The sequence below is a fragment of the Manacus candei genome, unplaced genomic scaffold, assembly GCF_025592945.1.
Source record: "Manacus candei isolate 608988 ecotype Guabito, Panama unplaced genomic scaffold, ASM2559294v1 h1tg000005l, whole genome shotgun sequence".
Taxonomy (NCBI): domain Eukaryota; kingdom Metazoa; phylum Chordata; class Aves; order Passeriformes; family Pipridae; genus Manacus; species Manacus candei.
The window spans coordinates 11,271,703-11,297,148 of NW_026138053.1; the positions used below are offsets into that span (position 1 = coordinate 11,271,703).

The 25,446-nt window shown below is 41.4% G+C and overlaps 1 protein-coding gene across 1 annotated transcript in view; it reads left to right on the forward strand.

The window, feature by feature from the left end:
• Window positions 1-25,446, forward strand: part of TNNI3K (TNNI3 interacting kinase) — a 33,225-nt gene continuing 7,779 nt past the window's right edge. Inside the window, exons 1-17 of the mRNA XM_051798722.1 lie at window positions 1-88; window positions 683-791; window positions 2,752-2,837; window positions 4,323-4,420; window positions 4,912-5,022; window positions 10,864-10,962; window positions 12,395-12,533; window positions 16,834-16,978; window positions 17,067-17,171; window positions 17,813-17,907; window positions 18,526-18,675; window positions 19,362-19,448; window positions 20,466-20,522; window positions 21,534-21,626; window positions 21,712-21,769; window positions 21,895-22,089; window positions 22,435-22,539. Coding sequence (XP_051654682.1) covers window positions 49-88; window positions 683-791; window positions 2,752-2,837; window positions 4,323-4,420; window positions 4,912-5,022; window positions 10,864-10,962; window positions 12,395-12,533; window positions 16,834-16,978; window positions 17,067-17,171; window positions 17,813-17,907; window positions 18,526-18,675; window positions 19,362-19,448; window positions 20,466-20,522; window positions 21,534-21,626; window positions 21,712-21,769; window positions 21,895-22,089; window positions 22,435-22,539 — 1,772 coding nt within the window. The 5' untranslated portion in view covers window positions 1-48. The remainder of the gene's footprint in view (window positions 89-682; window positions 792-2,751; window positions 2,838-4,322; window positions 4,421-4,911; window positions 5,023-10,863; window positions 10,963-12,394; window positions 12,534-16,833; window positions 16,979-17,066; window positions 17,172-17,812; window positions 17,908-18,525; window positions 18,676-19,361; window positions 19,449-20,465; window positions 20,523-21,533; window positions 21,627-21,711; window positions 21,770-21,894; window positions 22,090-22,434; window positions 22,540-25,446) is intronic.

A 25,446-nucleotide genomic window follows, 5' to 3' on the forward strand; every position in this document is an offset into this window, starting at 1 on the left:
CATATTACTGCAAGAACTTTGCTGAAACAAAGAAGATATATTGGACAAATGGGAAATTATAAATCTAGACCAACCCAGACTTGCACGGGTAACTAATGTCACTTTTTTACAGGCAATGTGCCACCCATCCCTCGGCAAGGAGCAAATAGTATTTCAGGAGATAACTCATTGCTGCTTTACTCTTGAGTTCAAGGCTCAGGTATTGTTCTTGACTTAACTCAGATACAGACTATGAAAGAAGGAAAAAAGCTACTAAACTAAATTTCTTTGAGAAATTATATAAGATCATATTAACTTAGATTATTATGTTGATTTAACTCATGCTTCATTAAGAAAACCTTTACATTTCCAATTATTTTCTGCTGTGTGTCTATTTAGGAAATAAAAGCTAACAAATGCAACCTGAGCTTTAAGTTTTCTCTTAAATATTATTTAATATTAAAATATTTCTTGTAAGGATTCATACATATGAGCTGTCTCTGAAATCCGTGTGTATGTGTCTGCATTGGCTCAGCAGGAACAGTTTAATAGCTGTAATATTTCAAATTTAATAGAAATATATATGAAACTGTGCAACTGGATGCTTAAAAATCAAGTGGTTTGGTTACTGGAACGTTATGATATGAGTTTCTGGGTTTTGTGTGTTTTGAAGTGTTTTGTCAATCCGGAGTTTTTGTTGTAGATGAATGGAAGAAGAAAGTCAGTGAATCCTATGTCACAGTCACAGAGAGGTTGGAGGACGACCTGCAAATCAAAGAAAAGGAGTTGGCAGAGTTGAAGCATGTTTTTAGGTAAAATATTCTGTGAACCTGTTTATTAATTTCTTTCAAATAAGTATTTGCTATCAAACAGTATTTTCGGTTTCAGGTGTTTTTTTATGGACGGAGTTTCTCATGTATGGAATGCATGCTCCTTATTTCTATTTTTGGGAATACATCATCACAATGCTGGGCAGAGCCCCACAGCAGAGTACCAAAATTAGTGGCTACTGACTGTTAATGCCAGTGTTTTACAATAAACACCTATATGCTTTTGAAATTAGTTAGCTTTAGTGGGATGTCTGACTTTGCTGTGCACTTTTCAGTTTTGCTAATGTGTTTCTGCAGCCAGGAATATTGCTGAAGTTTCACTCTGTAAACAAGTACAAAACCAGTGGATTCAAATTCAGAATTGGAATGGTTTTCTCAGGATAGACGTGCTCACAACCAGGTTCACCCAACCAAGTAACACACTGGTGTGTTCATTATCTGCAGAGCTCCAGTGCAACAAACATCCAGCTCACAGACTGGGAATAAGTTGAGAAAATGATCAGACAAATCATTTCAGACATCAAAACCAGCTGAGAAAACAGGGGATTCTAATCAGAAATAAATCATAAGCTCAAAAAACCAACCTAGCAATATAAATTATTCCTTGTGCTCAGTTTCAGCTGCCACAGCTATCACAGTTTGAACCACTGGGCTTTCTCTGCAGTGTGCTGACCACTTTGGCTATGCTCTAGTTAAATAGTTACCTCGTTTTACCCCTGTTTAGTAGTAAAAGTGATCATTTTAACAAACTGGAATCAGAGTACTCTTTATTTTAGATAAGCAAGACAAGGGAGTATATGGTGGAAATGCTAAATACTGAATTAGGCATAAGAATAAATTAAAAACTCCTTTCAAGGTTAGGAGAGCTCTGGTAGCTCAGCTCAGTCGGGCCCAGGTAAGTCTCAGTGTCAGCCAAACTCTTCTCCTTAGCTACAGAGCCCTGCTCCTCTCACCAAAGGAGTGAGAATTAATGATCCTGATGACATTGTAGTGGAAAGGCTTTTCTTTTTAAGTCAGGTTTGAGGAATCAGTCAGTGATTTAATTTCCAAAAGCTGCCCTCACCCATGGGGAATGAGGTCACTCCGGTCTTCTGAATATCTAAAATCCAAATATGGCCTCTTGTCTATAGGAAAAACTCTTCTACAGCAGCAGTGGTTGATTTTGGAAAACTTCTCATTAATCCTTATATTTAAAAAATTCAGGACTGAGAAACTGGATGGTAGTTGGGCAATGAGTCAAGGAAGGTCATTTCCCTGATAGAAATGAAACAAGTTGCTGGTAAAGTCCCTGCTCTGAAGGCAAACCTTACAGAAGTGACAAACCCTGGCCAAAGAACAAGTTGTCAGCTTCCCATTTGTACTCAGGGGACACATGTACAGGTCAGAGGGAATTGTCCAGTGCCACAGAAATAAAACAGTTCAAATAGTGGAGAGTCAACACATCAGTAGCATGGCACTGGCACTTGTTGGGTAAAAGGTGTCCCTACTCTGTGCCTGTGTCTCACAGCTGTTCGTGCAACGGTTCACTAAGGCCACCCTAATAATAAACTATCAGAATTTCTTTTCCTTAAAACACAATGAAGCAATGCAGTCTAAAGGAAGGATTTAGGAGGAGACCTGGATAAAGCTGGGCCCTCATCACAGTCATTCGAACTAGTTCTTATTTTCAATACAGGCCTTTTAATTGCAGCTTTGAATATATAAAACTTTCATTGCCATATTTTCCCACAAAAACATGAAAATGTTACCGGTTTGTAGGAACTCTAATGATTAAAATTGAATATCATTAAGAAAACAAACTGAAACAACTGTGAACTGGGCATAAATTCAGGCTTGTGTCTCAAAAAAATTATTTTGAGATTTATCTTTTAAATGTTTCTTAAATGCAAGAAGCTGTGGTGAAGGATGAGAGCAGTAATCATCTGTAAAATCCCTTTTTCAGCTCTGATGAAGCCTTCTGCAAAGTCAATTTAAATTACCGCACTGAGAACGGGCTCTCGCTGCTCCATCTGTGCTGTGGATGTGGGGGTAGGTATCTGAAACAGGATGGTTAAATAGTTTATTTGGATGATTACTGATTTTTTTATGGCTGATAGCTGTCAGGAGGACTGTATTTTATGAGAATTTCTCAGCTGGAGGAGAATCTCTCAGCATCACTCTGAGCTGCATTGCCAGGGGGTTGAATTGAGTTACACTGAGCCCTGTTACAGCTGATTCTTCAGTCTAAGGAAAGTTCTGGTTGATGATGCAGCATGTTTTACTACAGGTGTTCACCTCAGTCAAAACTGCTTCTAAATGCATTTGTTAATCCACACCCATCACAGAGCATGGCTCCCCTTTCTGGGTTCTGTGCATGGCACAAACTCCAGGACAGTGACCTTGTTGTAGCAACACTATGCCATACTTACACCACCAGTTTTTCTAGTGTAATGAAAATACCTGTATTTTATTTCACAAAGATTAAAAGAAGAATAACTCAAATGCTTTAGTGACAAATATCAGCTTATAGGGCTTTGGCAGATAGAAGATCAGAGTACATAAGAAAAGAGGGCAAGATTTCTTCTGGGATGTTCATAAAAACACACTAATGGTGGGATTTTCCTCTTGGATCCACACAGCTGCTCTGTTATCCACAGCGAGTCATTAGTTCATGCACATACTTTACTCCTGTTATACCATTTTTAGCAGAAATTGTCTGAGAGAGGCAAAGAGAATTTAACCCTGAGGTTTCAGCGCTGCAAAGTACTGACTAACGACATGTATAAGTGATTTACTCAGTCTTAGTTAGATTTTACCATGAGGATAAACTTGATTTTGCACCGCTGAAAACTGAGTGGGTCTTTACTCATCATTTCAGAGTACAAGATCCTGTCCAAGGATCACATCAGTTGGTGGGGTTGCTGAGAGGAAGTTTAGGAAAACACACAGTATTAATTAGTTGTATGAGCACTTGGAGGAGGGTGAGGAGCTACTAGATCCAACATTGTCTTTGGTTACTGTTTCAAGGATTCAGAAGGCAGATGCATTTATTGAAATGATCACTGTGCATCCAAGAGGTCAGAGCAAAGCTACTTGCCATGTTGACCCAAAATGACTGTCCCTGTAAGGATGGTGTGTAGGGACAGCAGTGCTCTGATTCTGAGAGGGCAAAGGAGCTCAGTGTCTGAGGAACTAGAGATTCTGGAAGCACCTCCTGGTCCATGGAGCTTTTTGAAGCATGGTCTAGACATTAGAGGAGGAACTGTTTCTCTAGAAGTTCAACTACCCTTACCAAATCCTTGTTAAAGTGTGAACAAGCAGCCACTACATGGCCAGACCCACAGCTGTCCTGGACAACAGGGAAATGTTTCCATCAACCTCATTTCAAGGATTCACAGGATATATTTTATGACTTGCCTCAGGTCAAAAGTCACACTACTCGATTCTCTGCTTTCAAACTCACACAGGAGCTTCTTACCTCATCTGCACTTTCTTTCCTGTAACTGGCTTTGTTTTCCACTTTTCTCTCTAAAGGCAACAAATCGCATATCAGAACTCTGATGCTGAAAGGGCTGCGCCCATCCAGGCTGACAAGAAATGGATTTACAGCTCTGCACTTGGCAGCTTATAAGGTTAATTATTTTGAGTGAAATTGATGACAGGAAATCAGAACTGAGCAGCTGATTTGTCTGAACTGTCTGAGCTCAGTAGTTGTTTACTTCTGGTGAAAATATAAATTTCACATTTATGGTGCATAGGAAAATGCCCTATAAAGAGCCCGTGCACAGGAATTAGCATGTGCTTTTGCAATGTCATCCATGGGGTGGGAAACTGCTTTGGAATTACTGATTCAATCATGCAATGCAACTCGGGATAGAGGAGTTGTCCAGTGCCACCATAAAATCAGGATCAAGGCATTTTTAAGATACAGGTTTTAGTATAGCAGGAGAGACGTCTGGTGGTGGGACAAACCTTCTCCCCCTCTCCATGCTCCCCAAGCCCCTGGCCCCCTGGCCATCACGGCCAGCAGTGTCACAGCCAGGGAAGCCGAGGTTGGTCCTGCTCAATTCAGCTGTGAGAGCTGTGCCCCAGAAATGATGTGGGTTAAATCTGTGGCGTTTAGGACAACGTGGAGCTGCTCACAGCACTGCTGCACGGCGGGGCTGACATCCAGCAGGTCGGGTACGGAGCGCTCACGGCCCTGCACGTTGCCACCATCGCCGGCCACCACAAGGTACGTCTCTCTTTGCTGTACAGGACTTATACAGGTGAGTGCTAATATTAGCAGGTCATTCTGTTTTACACTGATGCCTTTCAAAACAAAACTCAGAGCTGTTTAAGTACAGATGGATTTTATTTAACTTTTTCTGCATTTTGGGAAAACCACATCTGTGTGTATATTTTTGCATTGAACAAACACGTACAAAGAACACAGATCTGTTTGTACATCTCTTGCCTTTTGATAAATGTCTTTAAAGTCTTGGGAATAGATAGTGCTGTTTTCTAAATATCAGAAGTGTTAACCAAGAGATACGTGATGAAACACTCACTCATACATGTCAGGGTTTCTGAACCTGGATATGGAGAGAGTCTTCCAAATACTGTCTTTCTGAGTGTGAAGGAATCAGAGTAAAAGAGTTTTACTCTCTCTTCCAGGTGTCACAGGCTCTGCTTCACAGCTCTGTGATTGCCACTTCAGAAAGGGGTGAGGTTCTTGTTTTAGATCTATTTTATGCTTTGGATTAGTGCAGAGAAAGCTGTTGCCAGGGTGAGTATGGCATGAATCTTAGACATCCATATTGATAAGTCTTCTATGGGTTGGAGACTTCTCACTATGAGGAGCAGAGAAAGGAAGAGAGGATGAGGTTCCCCAGGTGCCTGTAATCAGGCCCTTCCCTTTCTAGACATGCTGTCAGTCATGTATCAGTTCTCTTATCATTTACCACCTCAGTTCAGGCATTTCACACACCATCTCATTTCTGTCACTCTAGCGACAGCTCCCTCAGTATAATTTATTCATTTTTAAAAATAAATACTGAGAATTTATTTTTAAGTACTGGAACTGAGGATACTGGTAAATTTGGCTTAACCTTGCAGCCTTCAAAGCAGTTCCAAAATTATTTAAATCCAGTAGGTCTTTTTGCGCTTCCCAGCTCACAGGGGTGAGCAGAGTCACCGTCAGTGATGGTCCTGGTTAGCCAGGAGTCTGTGTGTCTGAGGAAGGTCAAGCTGAAGGAAGGCCAGGACAATTTATGAGTGGTCATGGTGAGGAACTCCATTAAAAAGCCAGTAACTTTTGGATCGAACAAATCAATCTGTAGCATCAGTTCCAGCTGGTGATGAGGGAATGTGCTGGCAGGGCAGGGTTACCACTCATGTTGGGAAGGTCAGCTCCCCAGACACAGGGGGGAGGCTGATGGTATGTTGGCCCACCAGTGAGGCTGGGGAGAGAGTGGAACAGTGGGGTTGTGCTGTAGCATCACACCCCCAAGCCCATGGACATCCCACCATTCCCTTCCAGTGCACACACAGCTCTTGTTGGCCTAACGCACATCCTTCCTTCTGTGTCCCCTTACTAAAACACAGGTAAGGAACCTCCATAGCCACCACATCAGAGGCTGGACTTGATGATCTTGGAGGTCTTTTCCAACCTTAATGATTCTTTGATTCTAATAGTTCTGTGTGGAATGATGGTGGAGCTGTTAACTCTGGGATGGTCTTGTTCACGGGTATTTACTGTCTCCTCTGTGGGCAGTACAACGTGCTCTTCTCTGATCCACGGTTTCAAGTAATTTTTAAAATGTTTGGGCTTTTTCCTGCAAATGCCAAAGGCAGGTCTGCTATTGATCCCATGTCCTGAGTTTCTGCTGAGGTTATGGAGAAATAAGGGTGCTCAGAACCTTACAAGGATAAGCTCATTAAATTCATAAGAAATAAAGTATGAGTGGTTTTGAAATGTCCCTTACTTCTTCCTTGGGAATGATCAGACCTGTATCAGAAGCATCTCCATAAATGAAGTGGGACTCTGTATAACTCATTTGGTTCATCTGCTGCTCTGAGGACTGAGGATTTATGGTCCAAGTGCAAGCTCTTGCTTTCCTTCTTTATATAGCTGTGAAATTTCCACTCAGTTTAGAAGCTCCTCTGCTAGATTAAGTAGCTTGTTTTGTTCACAATTTCATTAATATTCATGGAAATATGGAATAATTATTTCAACCCCCCCTAATAACTAGAATAAATTTAAGAAAAAGGGAATCAATTTTTGGTTGTCTTCTTAATTTAAATAAGGTAAATCATTATTTATACCATTAAATAAATAGCAGAGGTATATGCCTCAATCCATGCAACATAGATTTTTACTACAGGAGACAACTGACTTATATTTAGGACAAAAATAAAGAAAACTGAGTAAAAAACTTCTTTTTTCCCCATTTCCTTGAAGAGTCAGTCTATAGCTTCTGCTTCATCACCAGACTTGAAACCACTGAAGGGATCAGTTCTCTGGGACAAGGCATTGGTGTCAATGGGATGTTGTATCTCATTTGAGCCAGTGTGGTGTATTAAATATTTCATGTTCTTTGACTTAGGGCTGTATTTTACTTCACCAAAAATATGTTGTCTGCTGATTTTACCTGTTAATGAAAATTGCAGTTCTCAATGGGAAGAATTAAAAATTAATGAAAAATTAGAAAAGAAATGGGTGACCATATTAGAAACGTTGGCAAATAAGTTCCATAAATCTCTCATTAAGTCTGTTATTTTGAAAATATTAAATGTTTCAAGCCCAGTGAGGTCACTGCTAAATAAATAATGCATGTGCCTCATCCACATTTATGTGTTGTCCAATGTTAGCACCTTGGAAAGCCAAGGCCACTGCCTATTGCATGTTGTAAATCACAGTTGTCATTCTGAGACTGCAAGACCTGCAGATGTGGGGGCTGAACGAAGGGTCACAGGCAGGATGAACTAGTGCCACTCCATTTCTGTATCTGCACACCTGAGGACCTGGGCTGTGAGTGTGTGTGTGCCAAGGACCTGTTGGGGAAAAGGGAGTGAATCCCTTCTCAGGGTTTCTGTAGATATTTCAGTGTATGGCTGTACAGAGGCTAGCACTGTGCAAAGGCCTTAATTGCTGAAATTGTCTTCTAAAAAGTCAGTCATCACTGTTCTTGTTTTCTTAGAGGAGTTCTTATCCCTTGCCCTTGTCCAAAACACAAAGTCCTTATGTCTGTCTCATGTTTTAATATGTTGACTCCTTCTAACCTTCAGAGTGGCTTAATTAACTGTCTTTGAAGTGAACGTCATTGACTTGAACGTTCAAAAAGCATCTGAATAAACCTTTCATAAGAGAACTTTAAGAAAAATTATGAAGTAAAAGTCAAAGTATCATTTTGAATTGAAGATTAATTGTGCGAGGGAAAGGGGAGTGCTTGTTCCCCTGGTTCTTCAACCTGTGCCGCAGTGAATCCAACCAGGACACTGCCAGCTGCCTTCATGACCAGCCCATCCAGCTTCTTTCTATGCAGCTTGGGAATGTCCCCTGGTTTATGAGCTGCACCTTCACTCACAGTCTGTCTCCTGAGGAGAAAAATCTTTTTTTTTTTTTTTGGTCCTTCTGCAAGAATTCAAAGCTTTTTTTGCATCAGAAATTTTCCCCTTAGTTTCTGAAGTATTTCTATCCTTGCACATCCCCCATCATCCCCCCCTACCTGTGATGCCTATGACAGCTTTCAGTGCTTTCTAAGACTCCTTTTTTCTTTCCTAGAAAGATATCTTGTCTGAGAGACTATCAAGCCTGCCTCTGTACCCCTCTCATCATTTACACTTGAGTGGAGTTTGCTTAATGCAGCACACAAAATTCCATTTCTCAGGAGATCACAAAGCAGCAAGCACGGCTGCCATTGCTACAGCCTGGAAAATGTGTCAAAATTCATCTGGTTTTATGTTCATCATCAGAGGTGGATTCACATCACTCAACACAGTTTTTTCATCTTAAAGATCCACCTTGAAGCTCGTAGAGGAATCTAAATTTTGAATTCCAACTTCCAAAGCGAATAAGGAGAACTGGAGTTGTGATCACATCCGTGTGTGTGTTAGAGCCTCACAGTTCATGGCTAAATTAAAATCAAACTCATCCAAAGAAGTTTCAACCATATTCATGTAAAAGCTACAGGTCCAAACGTCTCTTTTCAGAGCCAACAGCTACAACTTCAGTTTTATGATGTTAATTTTCTGAAAAATGTCTGAAATTAATCACTTGAAAGCCACTAAACCATTAAATTCTAGGCTAACTGGGTCTATGTTCCCACCTCTGGCCCACCAAGCTACCAGGATATTGAAAATTGACTGCCCATGGGAAGCCCAGTAGGGGAAGTTACTTGTGTTAACTGACCACTTGTGTTAACCAAATAACTGAGGGTGTTCTTTATTTACTACCTGAACACACTCACACCCATCCAGTGAGTGCCTGTTGCTGAGCTGTCCTTCAGCTGAGAGAAGGGCCAGCAGCTTCTCCAAAGATCTCCATGGATCTTTCGTAAGATTTTCATTACGCAGTTACACTCCTCTTTAAGATCCACGGCAAGAGGATGTCAATGCACATGAGATTTAGCAAGGGAAATTCTGACTGTATATAAAAGGGGCAAGGGGATCACAATGAGAGTGGTGCAACACGGAGAGCATTCCTAGGAGGATGCAGAACCTCCGTCCTTGGGAATAATCAGACCTGGCCCTGCAGTGCTGTCTCCAGGGAGGGTTACAGCTGATGCTGTGGAGAGATGATTAAAACTAATGGGAAATGGACATATTTAAATATGTTGGGGGACAGACCTTATGCAGCAAATGTATTCAGACAGTCACATGGAAAAAATTATTTTGATTTAAATTGTGCAAAGGAACAATCCCTGTACACTGATGTTGCTTGGAAACAGTTTGTGTTCTCTGAGCACTTGGGAGTGATGTGGATTGAAATTACTAGCCCTGTTGCTGCATGTGTGACATGGTTTGGGGGTCTCAATCTAGAGAGCAGGTGACAGACCTGTGCATCACCACAGCTGGCATTTCTGGGCATCTTCAGGGGGGTCTCTGTGGACAGGTACAGCTACACACAGTGTGACACAGGAGTTAGCCACTTCCCCATCCTTGTCAGTCCTTCCTATCAGGGCAGAGGTGGATCCCAATTCCTCGCTGTACTGTGGGTGACTCGTGGTCCAGCATTTTTCATAATCATTAGACTCAAAACTTAGCATTCTTCAAAACGATATGTAGAACTTTTGAAATAATCCCTGGCACAAGCCCTTCGTGTGCCCAAAGACTCCCTCATGCTTCATTAAAACGAACAGTCCTCAGGCTCCAGTGAAGAGCCCAAAGTGGTTTCATTCAGGCTTCAGTGAAGAGCCCAAAGTGGTTTCACTCGGGCTTCTATTTTGGCAGCTGTGCAGCAAGGCAATACTTGAGAGTTCATAGATGTCTAGGAAAACATGGGCCTCCTGAAGGACCAGAAAGGGAGAAATTTGAAAGAAAACACTTAGGGTTATTTATTGAAGCCAAAGAGCTATTTTCTTCTAAAATACAAAGTAATCTTTACACGCTTAGGGAATTATGTTTGAGGATTTACTTTCACACACTTAAATTTAAAAGGATGTTTCATTTTGTGGGACATTTTCACGTCTAAAAACTCTGATGTGTTTACAGCTCTTTGTTCATAATGGTTAAAAGAAAATTAAACATTGAAAATCCAGACAGTCATTTCTGTGTCTCTTACTTCATAAATCAGTATTTTTACTGGCACACCGATTTTCAGGTTTATTTGTAAAGCATCAGTGACATTCAGTGTTCAGTTGAAGTACTGTAAGTTAATCACTTTTACATGCAGTATGCAGCCCTGCACCTTTATATATGCTTGTTTGGAGCTTTTTGACTTTTTTTAAACTGGTGACATGAGGTTTCAAAGTCCTGTTTTACCAGCTGACCACACGTGTGTGTGTGTGTGTGTGTGTGTGTGTGTGTGTGTGTGTATATATATATATATGTATATATTTGTTCTAATTGGAATTTTCTATTTGTCTCCTTGCAGGCTGTGGATATTCTCCTGCAGCACGGGGCCTATGTGAATGTGCAGGATGCTGTGTTCTTCACCCCCCTGCACATTGCTGCTTATTATGGCCACGAGCAGGTAACTAAGGCGGGATTCGGACACTTGAGCAGGGGAACACCGAGGCATCCATAGGTTTAGTGCTAGATGTTTCTGCTTTACATTCCAGAGGGTCGTTCCATGCAAAGACCTCAGACACTGAAGTTGCACTCTGCATAAGTAAACATTTCTGGTTGCCCTGCAAGTCTGAATATCAACAAGAAATTTCTGCACGTCCATCTTCTGTTCCGGACCCCAGCAAAAACTGGTGTTTTGCCCCTGAGACCTCGAAACAGAGCATTCTCTAGCAAGCTTTGATGGGCAGGCTTGTGCCCGGTGGCACTTTTCATCTGCTGTTCATTCACCCCGTGTATCAGAGATTGCTTAAGGAATCTTGACTGTGCTTTCTGAACCTCTCCAAGGAAGTGAATATCACTTCCCTGAAATAATTAAATGGCAATTCTATCAATTTTCCTTGGAACTCACAAACTGTTAAATTAGTGGAAAAAAATAGTCATTAGAGAGCATGATTTTCCCTGAGGTGCTGTGCACATGATCAGTGCAGCTGAGCTTGCTCCATTCACACAGATGACAGACTTACTGAAACACAGTCTAGAGTTCTGACCAAATCTGGCATTGACACCCTCAGCTCTCTTTCTTCTGTATATTTGGGCAGTACAATTGACACATGGCTAATCCACAACCCTGAACAGCTTTTTCATATGAACTGTGGTAATGGGTCTGTTTGGCTTATACAAGTCATTCCCTGTGCCTTGCTTTGGCTAAAAACCTTGTGTTCTGGGGTGTTCTAAAGTTTCAATGGATGACCTCTAGGCAGAGCATCTTTTCCATTCCAGTGAGGTGTTACTTTGAGTGCATTGAGGAGTTGTCTAGGAAAAGCTTTTGAAAGCAGAGGGTGCAGATGCACTGATGTTTGGAACACTCTGCTCTGTGCTGGGTGAGACAGGGGTGTGAGTGAGCCATGGGCATGTTCCCAAGGTGCTGCTTTCATATCTGTGTATCTCATGATCCAGAAGAAACTCCTCCTGTGTGGGCTGAGATTAGTTTGCTTGTGTGCCACAAGCCACTGCAGAACAGTCACAGTCCTGTGAGATTATCCTGAAAGCTCAAGGGGCTCTGGGATAAGAGACCAATCAGGCAGGAACCACAGCTCTGGCTTCTGGGGACTTTGAGGGCATTTCCTTTATTATGCTGACGAGTCATTCAAACAAATGTGTTTGGTGTCCATTCACCATAGAGGACATTTTAGAGAATGAATGAGCGCTTGCTTTTGAGAATTTTAATATTTTTATAAATGTGTAACTTAAATACTAATCTTCTATTGAATCTCCTCTCCTTGTTTTAACTTTATAGAGATGCCCACATGCAGTATTACCCAACACAATACTGTATCTAATTTTCTCAAAGTTTTATTTTCATGTGATATTTTAAGTAACCTTTATCAAATATTTAGGTAACCCACCTCTTACTGAAGTTCGGAGCTGATGTGAATGCAAGTGGTGAAGTTGGGGACAGACCTCTCCATCTGGCTGCTGCCAAAGGCTTTCTCAACATCACAAAGCTCTTGATGGAAGAGGGAAGTAAAGCTGATGGTAAGAAAAGATATTTAAAAATCAGCTCTAACATTGTGTTTTATAGACAGTCTTCATTTCCTAACACTTGCTCTGTGTATGTGTGTGTGTGTGTGTGTATCATCTTTGGGCAACTGAAAAAAAAACCAGCGGTTGGAGAGTTTTTCTCATTTAATTTTGTTTGTTTGTCATCTCACATGTACTCTGTTTCCAGTAATAAGTTAGAGGTGAAAAAGAGGAGCAGAAAAAAAAAATTAAGATTAATATACAGAGATGGCTCACTCCTGAGGCAATCATCAAGCAGGGAACATGTGGCCATGGAGTGGGGATCTGCAGTCAAAGTGACTTCAGTGCACAGGGAACTAGTGAATGAGATACAGATGGAGGGGTTTAAGTCAAAATTATGAAGCAAGTAATGTAAAATAATTCATATGGAAGTTGAAGTTCCACAGAAAATGAGATCTTTTTAGCACATGCTTTATTATGCTGCACAAATTTCATACTCTTCACTGTGGGGTATTTGCTGTCAGAGAGAGTGCCTATGTGGAGACGTGATGGGCTGGACAGATACAAAAGTCTTTCAGCCCATCTTGGGTGTTCTGTGAGGGTCAGGAGTCTGCATGTTCTTTGTCCAGGTGGCCTCACAGCGATGTCAGTCTGTGACATTACATCTCATTGCTGTATATTTTGCGTGTGTTGCAATCTGAAATATTTTCACTTGTGACTGATGTCAGTGTGCAGCTGGTGCCCTCTGCTTTTGCTGTTTCAGTAGCATTGAAGGCACAAAATGTGCCACACTCCAGTCTTGCTCTTCTATTCCTGTGACATCTGTGTCACACACAGTGGTGACATATTCTACAAAGCCATATAAATGTTAAAACTTAGAGGTCGCATTTTATGCATATTATGATTATTACTGTGGAGATTCTAATCTGTACCTGAAGGGAGCCTGCAAGAAGGATGGAGAGAGACTATTTACAAGGGCCTGGAGTGATAGAACGAGGAAGAATGGCTTCAACCTAACAGAGAGTAGGTTTAGATTGGATATTAGGAAAAAATATCCTGTGGTATGTGAGGATGGTGAGGCCTTGGCACAGGTTGCCCAGAGAAGCTGTGGCTGCCCCATCCCTGGAAGTGTTCAAGGCCAGGGTGGATGAAGCTCTGAGCAGCCTCGTTGAGTGGAACGTGTCCTTGCCCATGGCATGGGGTTGGAACTGGATGGTCTTTATGGTCTTTTCCAACCCAGGCCATTCTATGATTCTGTGAAATACTGAGCAATATTAAAAATATTTGGAAACTAATTTCTTATCCTCAGAGCAAGAGACAGAAATTTTTTTTGAAAGGAACAGTACATTACTCAGAAAAGTACTGCTCTATAGTACATCAATTTATGATGTTCTCTGTGCATCCTGCCTGCAGTCACACGTCCTCCTCACGCAGTAAAAAACATGGAGGGAAGCAGCACAGTCAGGTCTGTACGAGCTGTTGTCAGTACGAGCTCAGGGTGTTGCTGCCTCAATGTGTGTGCACTGAGCTGATATAATTATAAAAAAGAGGGGAAAGAAGAGACATTCACCCACCATAACAAGGCAGTGGGAGGTTTGCTCTCTGCTAGAGAGTTTATTCCAAAAGGAAAGAATCTGGGGCACTATTTCAGGTCCTTTTCTTTAAAATCAGAATCTTCAGCACAGGAAAAAGAAAAGGGAGACTGGAAGCGGGAAGTCTTTTGCTCTCAAAGCAGCACACTTTGAAACTTGCTATAAATGCAGCAGCAGAGGAACAAGTCTTCAATGCTTAGGAATGAAAGGAACTGGGGAAAGAACCTGAATAAATTTGACAGTGTTCAGTGCAGACCAGTAATTGGGGTCACAAACTTGAACTATCTCTTTTAACATAACCTGACTCGTTAGTCAGCTCCAAAACCACTGTGACTGAAGACAAGCAGTGACCACCAAATCAGGCTGAAAAGGTCAGAATGCTGCTGAAATAAAGAACATTTGCAGCCTAACAATGGCCAAAGTTCTTCTTCAGAACAACCACAAATTAGGAGAAAAAAATATAAAAGAAAAGTGCTGCCTATGTGTGTCATGGCAAATGTCCATGTTTTACACATGGCCCACATATAAGCCAATGTTACAAGTGCTGCCAGTTCTCCACATGCCAATCCCATCATTTGTTTTAGCATAAACACTCTGGGGAAGGACTAAGAAACTCTGTATTTTCAGAAATCCCATAAGCTCTTTCAAGCACATTTCTTGCACTGTCCGTTTTTCATCCTTTCACTTATGGTCATGGTTTCACCTGTTACTTTCTACCAATGTCATGTCTCAGTGCTAAGAATAATTTCTACAGAATTCCTTTTTTTTTCACAGGCAAGAACTTGGCATTTGCTCAGTTTTACTATTTACTTGTAAGGCAACCTCAGTTTTCAGTCCCTGACTGCCATGATAGTTATACTCTCCATCCTCAATTTAATAAAAAAATCTCAATTTTAAGAACTCTCCTATACTCTTCTTTAGTAATTCCTGAATCAATATGATGTACTTTTTCTCCATAATACTCTTCAAAGGTGTTTTTGACCAATTATCTTTTGTTTTGAATGTAAACTTCTCCTTTTAAACTATTCCAGTGTACCTGGTGTGCTTCATTTAGAAATCAAAAAACTATCAATTGAAACAAAACCAGTCATCCCACTGTGTAGTTACAGATCCTTCTAGAGCCAAAGGAAATGGTTTGCAGGCATTTGACATCAGTTCCAACTGGATATATAAAGGAGATATATATTCTTGTTCCACCTTGCACCTTGTTGTGTTGTAGACTGAAGCCCTTGATGTCCTTCAGGACATTCTGTGGGGACATACTGTAAAATGCTGGCATTTATCATTATAAAATTTTGATATTTATTCCCCTCTTATTTATTGCACTTCGGAATGTATCTGGCAAAATGGTACCAGAATGCCTGGTACCACATCATAATAAAAAATAAAGACCAGCATGTCACATGAATCTATAAAGTGAAGAATTATTTTAGAATAGAGAAGAAAAAGTGTTTGCTTTTCTTTACTTCTTATATACAAGACTGCTAGGAAGTTTAGCAGGAGCAGTTAATGATGTTTGTGGGCCACAAGATTAATTACAGTTATAGGCATTACTTTTTCTTTTTTTTGGCCTGAAACAGAATCCAGCATTTCAAGGGACTGAACTGTGAGCATTCATCATTATTTCAGAAAGGTTTTAAAACGGTGATTTATTTTAATTTTCATTGCTCTTAATGCTCACAGAAAATCAAAGAGAAGACAAACTCTCAGAATGTGGTTGGTTTCATCTCTGTACCGAGGAGGCTTAGCTGTAGGAAAGATGTTCCTGAGGGATGTTTGTCAGAGTTATAAGTTTGTCAGTGTAAAAGCCTGGGAGTGCAGGTTAGAACACCTCTAATGGACAGTAGTCTCTTCATTTTTTGTAAACTGCCTAAAAGACCTGATGCCTTTGGTGCAAAGGCTGAACTAAAAGTCACACAAAGTAGACTGGGTTTGTCATTTCTATCAGTTACAAAATCAACTAGTTATGGTTGTTCTGTCTTTAAACACAGGAAGAATACACTGAGAATCACAGAAATACATGCTGTCTTTCAAGCTGAGTAAAGACCTTTTTCAGATAATGAAAACAGTATTTGTAGGTGTCTGTAACAATGGAGAACTCTACCTAGAGCCTTGTCCAGTCTCTTCTTCACTCTCTACAGGATAGATGAAGGAAGAGCCATGTAATGTACCTCGATACCCATTTCTGGTGCTGGAATGCAATTGCCCACCCCATAAACAGGCAGAAGGCTCCCTGGCATGGATGTAGCCAAAGATAGCTGGAAGTCTCGCACAATTCCCACCTGCAGATCAAGGATCCTCTGGGGCCGCTCCATGCAACCACACTGAGAATAGTTTGCTAATATTTGCTATGCCAGTGGTTCTGTGCTGCCTGGAGGTTCCCAGTCATGTTGATGTTGTTATCGTCCTTTTACTTCACAATTGCTCTTTGTAAGGGTCATTTATAACTTGTGATTCATTCATGGAAAACTTCCTCAAAGCATTCAATAAGTCTGCTGCTGGAAGAAAGCAATTATGTTTCAAGTCCAGAAGGTCGCCTTGACACTGCACTGCAGATGGCACAGAGCAGTATGAAAGACCACAGAAATTTCAATTTTAAACAAATAGGTCCATAAATATTTTAGCAGCAGCTATATGTATAAGCACAACACATAAAGCTTTACTAAATATTGTGTGTTAAGTATAAAATCCTTTCTGTGGTCTCTTTCTGGGTCAACTGGCAGTGAATGCTCAAGACAATGAAGATCATGTTCCTCTGCACTTCTGCTCTCGATTTGGGCACCATGAAATTGTGAAGTTCTTACTGCAGAGCAGCTTCGAAGTGCAGCCTCACGTGGTGAATATCTACGGAGACACACCCCTACACCTGTGAGTGCCCCAGAGCAGCTGTTGAGTGGGTTTGGGGCTAGTGGGAAGGCTGGCATTGCTAACAGCTCTGTACTGGCTTCCTCTTCAGTGCCTGTTACAATGGGAAGTTTGAAGTTGTCAAAGAAATAATTCAGCTCTCAGGAACAGAAAGTCTCACTAAAGAAAATATATTCAGTGAAACAGCTTTTCACAGGTGAGGTGTTCAAATGCCATTATCAATAGAGCTCCACTAACACACACCTGCAACACAGCGTCCAAAATTACCAATGTCTCAGCAGCTGCCAGGTGAGGGACAGAGCAAGCAGAGAGCTCAACGGGGAGGGTGAGTTTCTGTCGTGAGATACAGGAGAGGGCATGAAGTGAGAGACAGAACCAGAGTGAGGAGAGAGCAAGTGAGAGCGAGGAAGGTAGGAAAGGCACCAGGTTCACCAACACCTGGATGGACAATGATTCCTCTCCTTGTCCAGTCTGGGAGCTGAGCCCAGCCCCTGTTCCACCTGTATGCCTGCTGGAGGCAAGTACTCGGAATGAGAAACCAGGTGGCAGAGCACAGTTTGGTCAGGATGCTGGAACTTTGTAAAGGGCTATTTAAGAGACACTTTGCAACACAGACTGTTTGCACAGCTGTGCAAAATTAATTTATTCAGCAATAATTAGAATGTTTCTGAAACAATAAAAAGGAACATGCTTTGGTGGATTAATCGTGCATTTGCACATTTCTAAAGATCCTTTATTACTGCATTTTTATCTCCCTGTTATTCTTTGTAAATTTTTTGCTACCCAAGGCACTTCTTTTATAGACTATAGCATTCACCACTCCCTTTACTTCTGCAGCGCTTGCACCTATGGAAAGAACATAGAACTTGTCAAGTTTCTTCTTGACCAGAATGTTGTAAGCATCAATCACCAGGGAAGAGATGGGCACACAGGTAACATCACCATCCTGATTGTGTATGAGGGCATATACCAGCACTAAAATATCAGGAAGCCATACACCATCAGGATTTCCAGGGTAATCCCAAGGTAATTGGATGACCAGCATCCGAGTACCTTTCAGACAAAGCACAAGTTTTTGAAATATTTTTGCAGGCAGGCATAAAAGTGATAAGACTGCAGTGAGGATGTGTCAGGCTTGTTAGCATGTATATGAGTAACAAAACCTGGCCTGAACTGTTCATCCTATAGCGAGGCTTCTAAGTAGTGTTAGGAATTATTCTGCAAGGAGCTAGGCTTCTAGGGTATAGTGTCTGAAGAGCTGCACACACCCCTGTCCCTACTACAAAGAGCTGCCTTTATTTCTACTTGCTTTTCCCACGTGCAGAGTCATTAAATGTGGTTTGCAGGTGGCAGAGGAAATGCTGACACATCATGCAGAGGCAATAGATTGGTTCTTGTAGCCTTAATGTTTAATTTCCACCTCTTGCCTCGGGTATTTTTTGACAATATATTCCTTTATCGAGGAAATCAATCTGTACTTTACAGTTATTGCTGCAGTGATATTGCCATGTTGTGAGACTTGTGCTCCCCACGCTTCTCTGGTGTTCCAGGATTGCACTGCGCTTGCTACCATGGCCACATTCGCCTTGTGCAGTTCCTGCTGGATAACGGAGCTGATATGAATCTGGTAGCATGTGATCCCAGCAGGTCCAGTGGAGAAAAGGATGAGCAGACCTGTTTGATGTGGGCTTATGAGAAAGGTATTTCAACTTTCTAATTTCTGCTACAAAATCCATAGGAGCCGTGCAGCAAGGAGAGGGCAGCATGGGAAGGAGATAACCCTGCAGAATAACTCTTCAGTGCCTGCAGACGGAGTTCTCACCACCTGCTCTCCAGGTCCTGGCACAAAGCACTATAAACCTCAGCCCTTTGATTCTTCTCAGATCTCTGTTAAATGTCAGCTTAATCCAGCACAAACTTCAGGAGAAGTGTGTTTCTGTGGTGCTAAAACAGTTGTCTGCAGCAATAAGTGACAAAATTTGTCCGGGTTAGGATTCCAAAACAAATTTTTCAGGCACTGGTTTCCCTGTCAGGTCTGCTGAAGACTGTTGTCAACTTCCATTGCAGGATTTCTGCAGCAGGTTTTTCCTTTGCCATATCTCACATTTTAGGAGTAGGTGGACTCATGAAGATAACATGCTTGTTTTTACTGGCAGGAATTTCCCATATTTCTGCAGTTAAGAATCACAGTAGGTTTCAGATTAGCACCACCATGTCTTTGTTTGCATATTTTATAGGCATGTTGTACATTTTTAAAAAAAAAATCCCTTGATTTTGTATAAATCAATCAATTAAAAACAAAAAAACAAAACAAAACAGAAACAACAAAACCAAAAAAGACTACTGAGATACCTGCAAGTCCTTATATTTCCTCCTTCTTTCCTAGGTCATGATGCCATTGTGACCCTCCTGAAACATTACAAGAGACCTCAGGATGAATCCCCCTGCAATGAATACTCCCAGCCTGGAGGAGGTATGGGCTGAGCAATCACTTTATTCTCTAACCAAAGGCCTGATCCAGAGAATGCTGAAGTCTCTGGAAATGATCCACCCATGTCAGGGAGCTCTGGGTCAGTTCTGCCTGGCACAAATAAAATCAGTGTTATGGGACTTGCCATTTTCCAGGTACCCTTAATTTATGTCAGAAGTCTTCCGTTATCTTGAATTGGAGTTGTCAGCTCATGTTACTCCTGGAAAGAGGAGCCCAAAGCTGTGAGCTGAAGATCAGTCCCTGTCAACCACTGCTCACACCTTTCCTCATCCTGAATGCCTTGCGTAGCTGTTCTCTTTGTGCTATTTAGTTCTGATGTTTCTTTGGTGGTTGATATTTTTTCCTTCTGTACTCAGCCCCCCTCATATTTTTTAATATTTTTTGATATCTGTTTCCCCCTTGGAAATAATTAATTACCCTTTTTACTACAAAAAGACTCATTTGCATTGGTACCTAAATGACAAAAGCCAGGAAGAGGAATTAAACAAAACCTTTGGCTGTGTGTTGGAGCACTGCCTCAGGGAAGATGAGGATGCTGTACCCTGGGGTTTGACTGGGTCATGTAGTGCTCCAGGTATGTAAACAGGAGAAACCTACAACCAGCAGCAGCATCAACCTGCTCCCTGCATCGTTTGGCCTGTTCCAGGTTTAGGTGTAGCATAGCTCAAGTGTACGTAACTCTTTATTAGACTAAGGTTATGTGTACATTGGAAATTATTTTGGCAAGCAATAAGCACACCCAGGGAGATTTTGTAATGCTGATTATTAAAAGGACAACAACAAAGCAATACAACACCCCGATGTGCTGTACCCCTCACTGTGGAGAAAATTAACTGTATCCCAGCCCAAACCAGCTCATATCAGATGCGTTTGTGTATTTATTTGAATTCTCATCCTTTATTAGTCATTCTTTCAGCCATCATTGCCTCATTAATTTATCAGCACAGACACTTATGCTGTCATTTAACTCCATAGATTTCACTCTGTTCTTTATTTCAGATGGTTCCTACGTGTCAGTGCCGTCCCCTCTGGGGAAGATTAAAAGCATGACAAAAGGTATTTGCAATGGCGAGGGAAAACTTGAACTTTTGTGGTCATTTTACCCACCATGTTTGTCAGCCTGAATATCTTGCACAAGATTCATTATTCCTGAAATTTTCATTGTTCATCGTTCCATTTCCCTGGGATAATTTTATGAAACAGCATACTTAGCTTTACTACTCAGCATAATGACAATTCTTGTATTTATGTTATTTTCATTTACTTTGAAGAATGTATTTATTTTTATTTCTTTGAGAAAAGACTGTTTTGTGAATTAGCATTAATGAAATACCCACTTATCCATGAATGAAAATAAATACCATGTTGAATCCCACTATAAAATGACTGGATTATCTTTACAAGAAAAATTCTGTTCAAAAATATCTGATGTTGCTCTAAACAAACACAGATAAAATATTCAGAGAAATACTTGTATTTTGAAATATTTCCTCATTTTTTATTTTGTGGTGCTTTCAATTTTCCTCTTTAAATGTTCACTGTATATATTCAGATCCTTACATCCTGTACACAGCACCATCCAATTGTTCCATTTAGAAATATTATGATAAACTTCATAGCAATAAACCAAAAAAGTCAACAAGATAGAGAGATTTGACAACTAAATTTAGTTGCAAAATTTAGATTCCACATGTCACTAGGATCTGGCTCTGGAATAGCATCTCCAGCAACAGCAATCATCACTGCATGCAGAGAAAAAAAGAAACTGATTCTCCATGTAAGGAATTTTGTGCAACCATGCCATGGCACAGGCAGAGTTTGGGGATGAGGGAAAGTGCTCATGGCTGATGTGGTGCTAAAGCCAGGAATGCCAAGGCAACTGTGGCATTGCAAGGATTTGTCTGTCACTGGGGTTTGCTTTGGTAATGGAAGAAAGGGAACAGGATTAGCACTCAATTAACAGGGGAAAGTCAACTTTCTCAGTGCAAGGGTTCTGAAGTTCAGTGCTTTATGTTCTGTCCTCCCCTGACCCATGTTTTGCAAACAGGATGAGTGTTTCTTTTGCAGAGAAGGCTGACGTTCTCCTCCTCCGCGCTGGTTTGCCATCGCACTTCCACCTTCAGCTCTCCGAGATAGAGTTTCATGAGATTATTGGCTCAGGTACCAGAATGGAAAGTGCATCCTCGTGAAATGTGTGATGTTCATAACAAACATCTCTGTGCTCATTTATTTTAAATCATTTTAGGGTCTTTTGGAAAAGTCTACAAGGGACGATGCAGAAATAAAATCGTTGCAATCAAACGGTACGTTTGTCAGGCTTTTCCATCCTGTTTGGACAATGGCCTAGTTTGAAGTATTAAGAAAGCCCATATTTTATGGTATTTTATAATTTTTTTGCCTTTCTGTTTTCTCTCGTGTCAATCCTAAGCTATCGAGCCAACACCTACTGCTCCAAGTCTGACGTGGACATGTTCTGCCGGGAGGTTTCCATTCTCTGCCGACTGAACCATCCGTGTGTCATCCAGTTTGTGGGAGCGTGCCTGGATGACCCCAGCCAGTTTGCCATCGTCACCCAGTACATCTCCGGGGGATCGCTCTTTTCCCTGCTCCATGAACAGAAGAGGTATTCCCCTTGTCCTCCACTCAGACTTTCTGCACAGAATTTGGAAGAGTAGGGAATCTATGCTGATGTAAATATGCATTTCAGTATAAGGAACAGAAAAAGGAGCACACTAGAAAAAGCTGATCTTTGGTTCAGTTAATTTGGTGTACAAGGGAAACTGGTAATCACAAAATTGTTATTGTCATTATTTTACAATATATAGATTTACATTACATAGATTATATAACATTATTTTGTATGTAAAACAATTTTGAAGGTTGCATGATTTACACATAAGAATAATTTACAGACAGTTTTTGACTGTTTATTAACTTTGAGTAATTTTTTTTTTCCCCCAAAATACAGAACTCTTGATCTGCAGTCTAAATTAATCATTGCTGTAGATGTGGCCAAAGGCATGGAGTACCTCCACAATCTCACACAGCCCATCATACATCGGGATTTGAACAGGTCAGTTTCTGTCTTTAACCTAAATATTCAGAGAACATGACGGCTCAAAGACACAGGGACCTCCACAGACTCCTGTAACCACATCAGGTCTCATTAGCTCTGAGCTGAAGTAATCTCAGAAGTGTTACACAAACCCCTACAAGTTGCAATTGCCAAACTGTCATTGTCCTTGAAGGCGGCAGTCGCTGAAAAAGAGCATTTTCTTGCATCTGTTTGTTTGGGTTTTTCTGAATTTCCATTTCTGAATTCTCCATGTATTTTAGCCCAGCACCTGCTGTCAAAGAGAACTTTGTTACTTTCCCTTGTCACTTCATCTTCTTCCTTTGTTTTGTCTCTTTTACTCTAAGTATTTCCCTGTAGTTACAAGTTCATGTGTTTCTTGATTTGCTTGGCTGGTTTGTTACAGCTAAAAGCAGCTCTGACTGCTCTCCTCCGAGAGCTGAGGTCTCACACAGGACCAGGCACTCATCCCTCTCTTTGGTGGTATCTGAGTAGGAGCACTGAGTCCTCGGTGTCTACAGGAAGAAGCCCATTCTTGCTGTTCTAGTTATGAGAACAGTCTCGTGATGTGCATGTTTCAGCAACAGGGGGTGAAATACCTAAACTGCATTGACTGCAAGATTGGAGATGAAAATGATCCTTTTGCTGTGGCAAAAGCTCTGTCAGCCCTTGAGAGCAACAGGCACACTGGGGTGGCATCCCCCACTTTCCCTCTGAGTCTCCTTCACATCCCTGCATCACTGCACAGGTTCCTTTCGGGCCACAACCCATGGTCTCCGAGGGAGAGCCTTGTTTTCAAGGCTGCAGCTCTTGCCTTGGCTGTGATGCAAGCCGAGAGCCCTGTGCCTGACCACTGCAGCCTGTGGGACTGCTCTGGGGCAGCCAAGGCTCAGACTAGGGCAGCCAAGACTTAGCTCAGCTCCATGGCTCGGGCCTCACAGCTCAGCTCCAGGCTGTGGTGGCTCTTAGAAGGAGGATTTTAAATAACATTTTCCACAAACGAAAACCCAAACCAGTATCTTCCTAGAAAGTTGGAAAGCATGTAATTGCCCCACAGAATTTTTACAGATCATATTTGTGAGGGTCAGAAGATAATTTGCTGTAGGGACACTGCTGTCATTGATGTGTGCTGATGAGAGCAGCTCAACTTCAGTGCAAAAGCAGGAGTTGTGTTTGCAGCATGAGTCCCAGCCAGCCCACAGGCACAATTACCAGATGAAAATCTTTGCAACAATTTAAGAGAAAGACCAAGAGTGAAATTGTGTTAAGTTTTGCCACTGGCTTCACAGGAGTCTCATATTTTTTACCTTAAATTTTCACATAGCTTGTAACCCCCTTTGTGAGTTCTGAAATCTAATGCACCACACATAATGCATTAAATAAATCGGCAATATGGCTTGACAGAATAGAGAAAGAAATGAATCTTTCATGTACTGTACCCTGGAAAAGGGGTTATCCTTCCATTTGGAGAATAATTGGGAGTTTTATTTTGCTTTTCACTTCTGACAGCTATCCGCAATGGTGACACGTATCAGCTTATTACTACTTACACCATGGTGAGGGATGACAGCCACAATGATTATAGCACTTTAATAAAAAAGAGACCATTTTAGTATCAATTTAATTTAAGCCATAACAGCTGAACATGGCTGGAGCAAGCCTTTGAGCAACTGACCTGCATTTGATGGCTCTAACTATCCATGAACAGTTCTGAGAGCTGCTTGGTGAGAGAGATGAAAGAGAGGATGGCAGCCTGGTGGTAATGGGGATAGTCTGCGACTCCTCTTTGTTCAAACATCCCTTGTGAAATCTTAAAATAGCTGTTGCTTTTCATTAAACCCACAGCATGTTAAAGGCAGAAGGATCTTTTCATGGCCCTGATCTCTGGGAAAAGGACATGCTGTGCCTGTCACTTGCCATGGGAGGGAGAAGCCTCCATGGCTGGCAGACCCAAGAACCACATCCTTTCACAAAGGCAGGATGATTGCACATTACTCATTCTTCTCTCATTTTCTTCCTTCCATGGTTTCGTGAAGAGAATGATGCTTGCTCTCACCATTGCAATCTCTGTGTGATCTTAACAGAAGACAATTAATTTCTGATTCTGCTGAACTCATTATTAACCTTCTGCCTGCTCAGCTCAGCTCAGTTTTGTCTTCTGTATTTCTCAAAACAGAGGCTTAAGAGTTCCTTTCTCATCCAAGATTTTCAAATTTGCAAGTGCCATTGAGGCAATAACAGCATTTTTGAGCTGTACCTTCCAAGCCCTGTTTCTGTGAGCTGTATTTTTTACTATAGAAAAGAAAAATCAGTAACTATAGCATTCACTGGAAGTAACAGACTGACAAAACCCTCCAGAGCCTGTGTCCTGCCCTCAGATATGTCCATCCATGTGCTCAACACCAGAATGAGCCTTTCAGCATTGTTTGTCATATTCTAGGCCAGGGGAGGTTCAGGTTGGACATCAGGGAGAATTTCTTCATGGAAATAACTGTCAAGTACTGGAATGGGCTGCCCAAGGAGGTGGTGGAGTCCCCATCCCTGGAAGTGTTCAAGGAATGACTGGATGTGGCACTCAGTGCTCTAGTCTAGTTGATGAGGTGGTGGTGGGTCACAGGTTGGACTTGATGGTCCTGGCCATCTTTTCCAACCTTAATGATTCTGTGAGTCTATGAAAGGCTGTTGCATGCCATGAGGAGAAAGGGCCTGTCAATTGATTTCTCAGCTTCTCAATAAAAACTTTCAGTCCAGGTCTTGATTATGCCTTGACTTGTCAAGTCGTATTTATTCAAGGTCTACACAATCCTGGAGAAGACTGAAGTTGAAACTAGGGCTCAATGCAGTTTATTCACATTGAGACTTGGGATATTTTTTGTCCCTACTGACAGAGGCCAAATTTGATTGAAG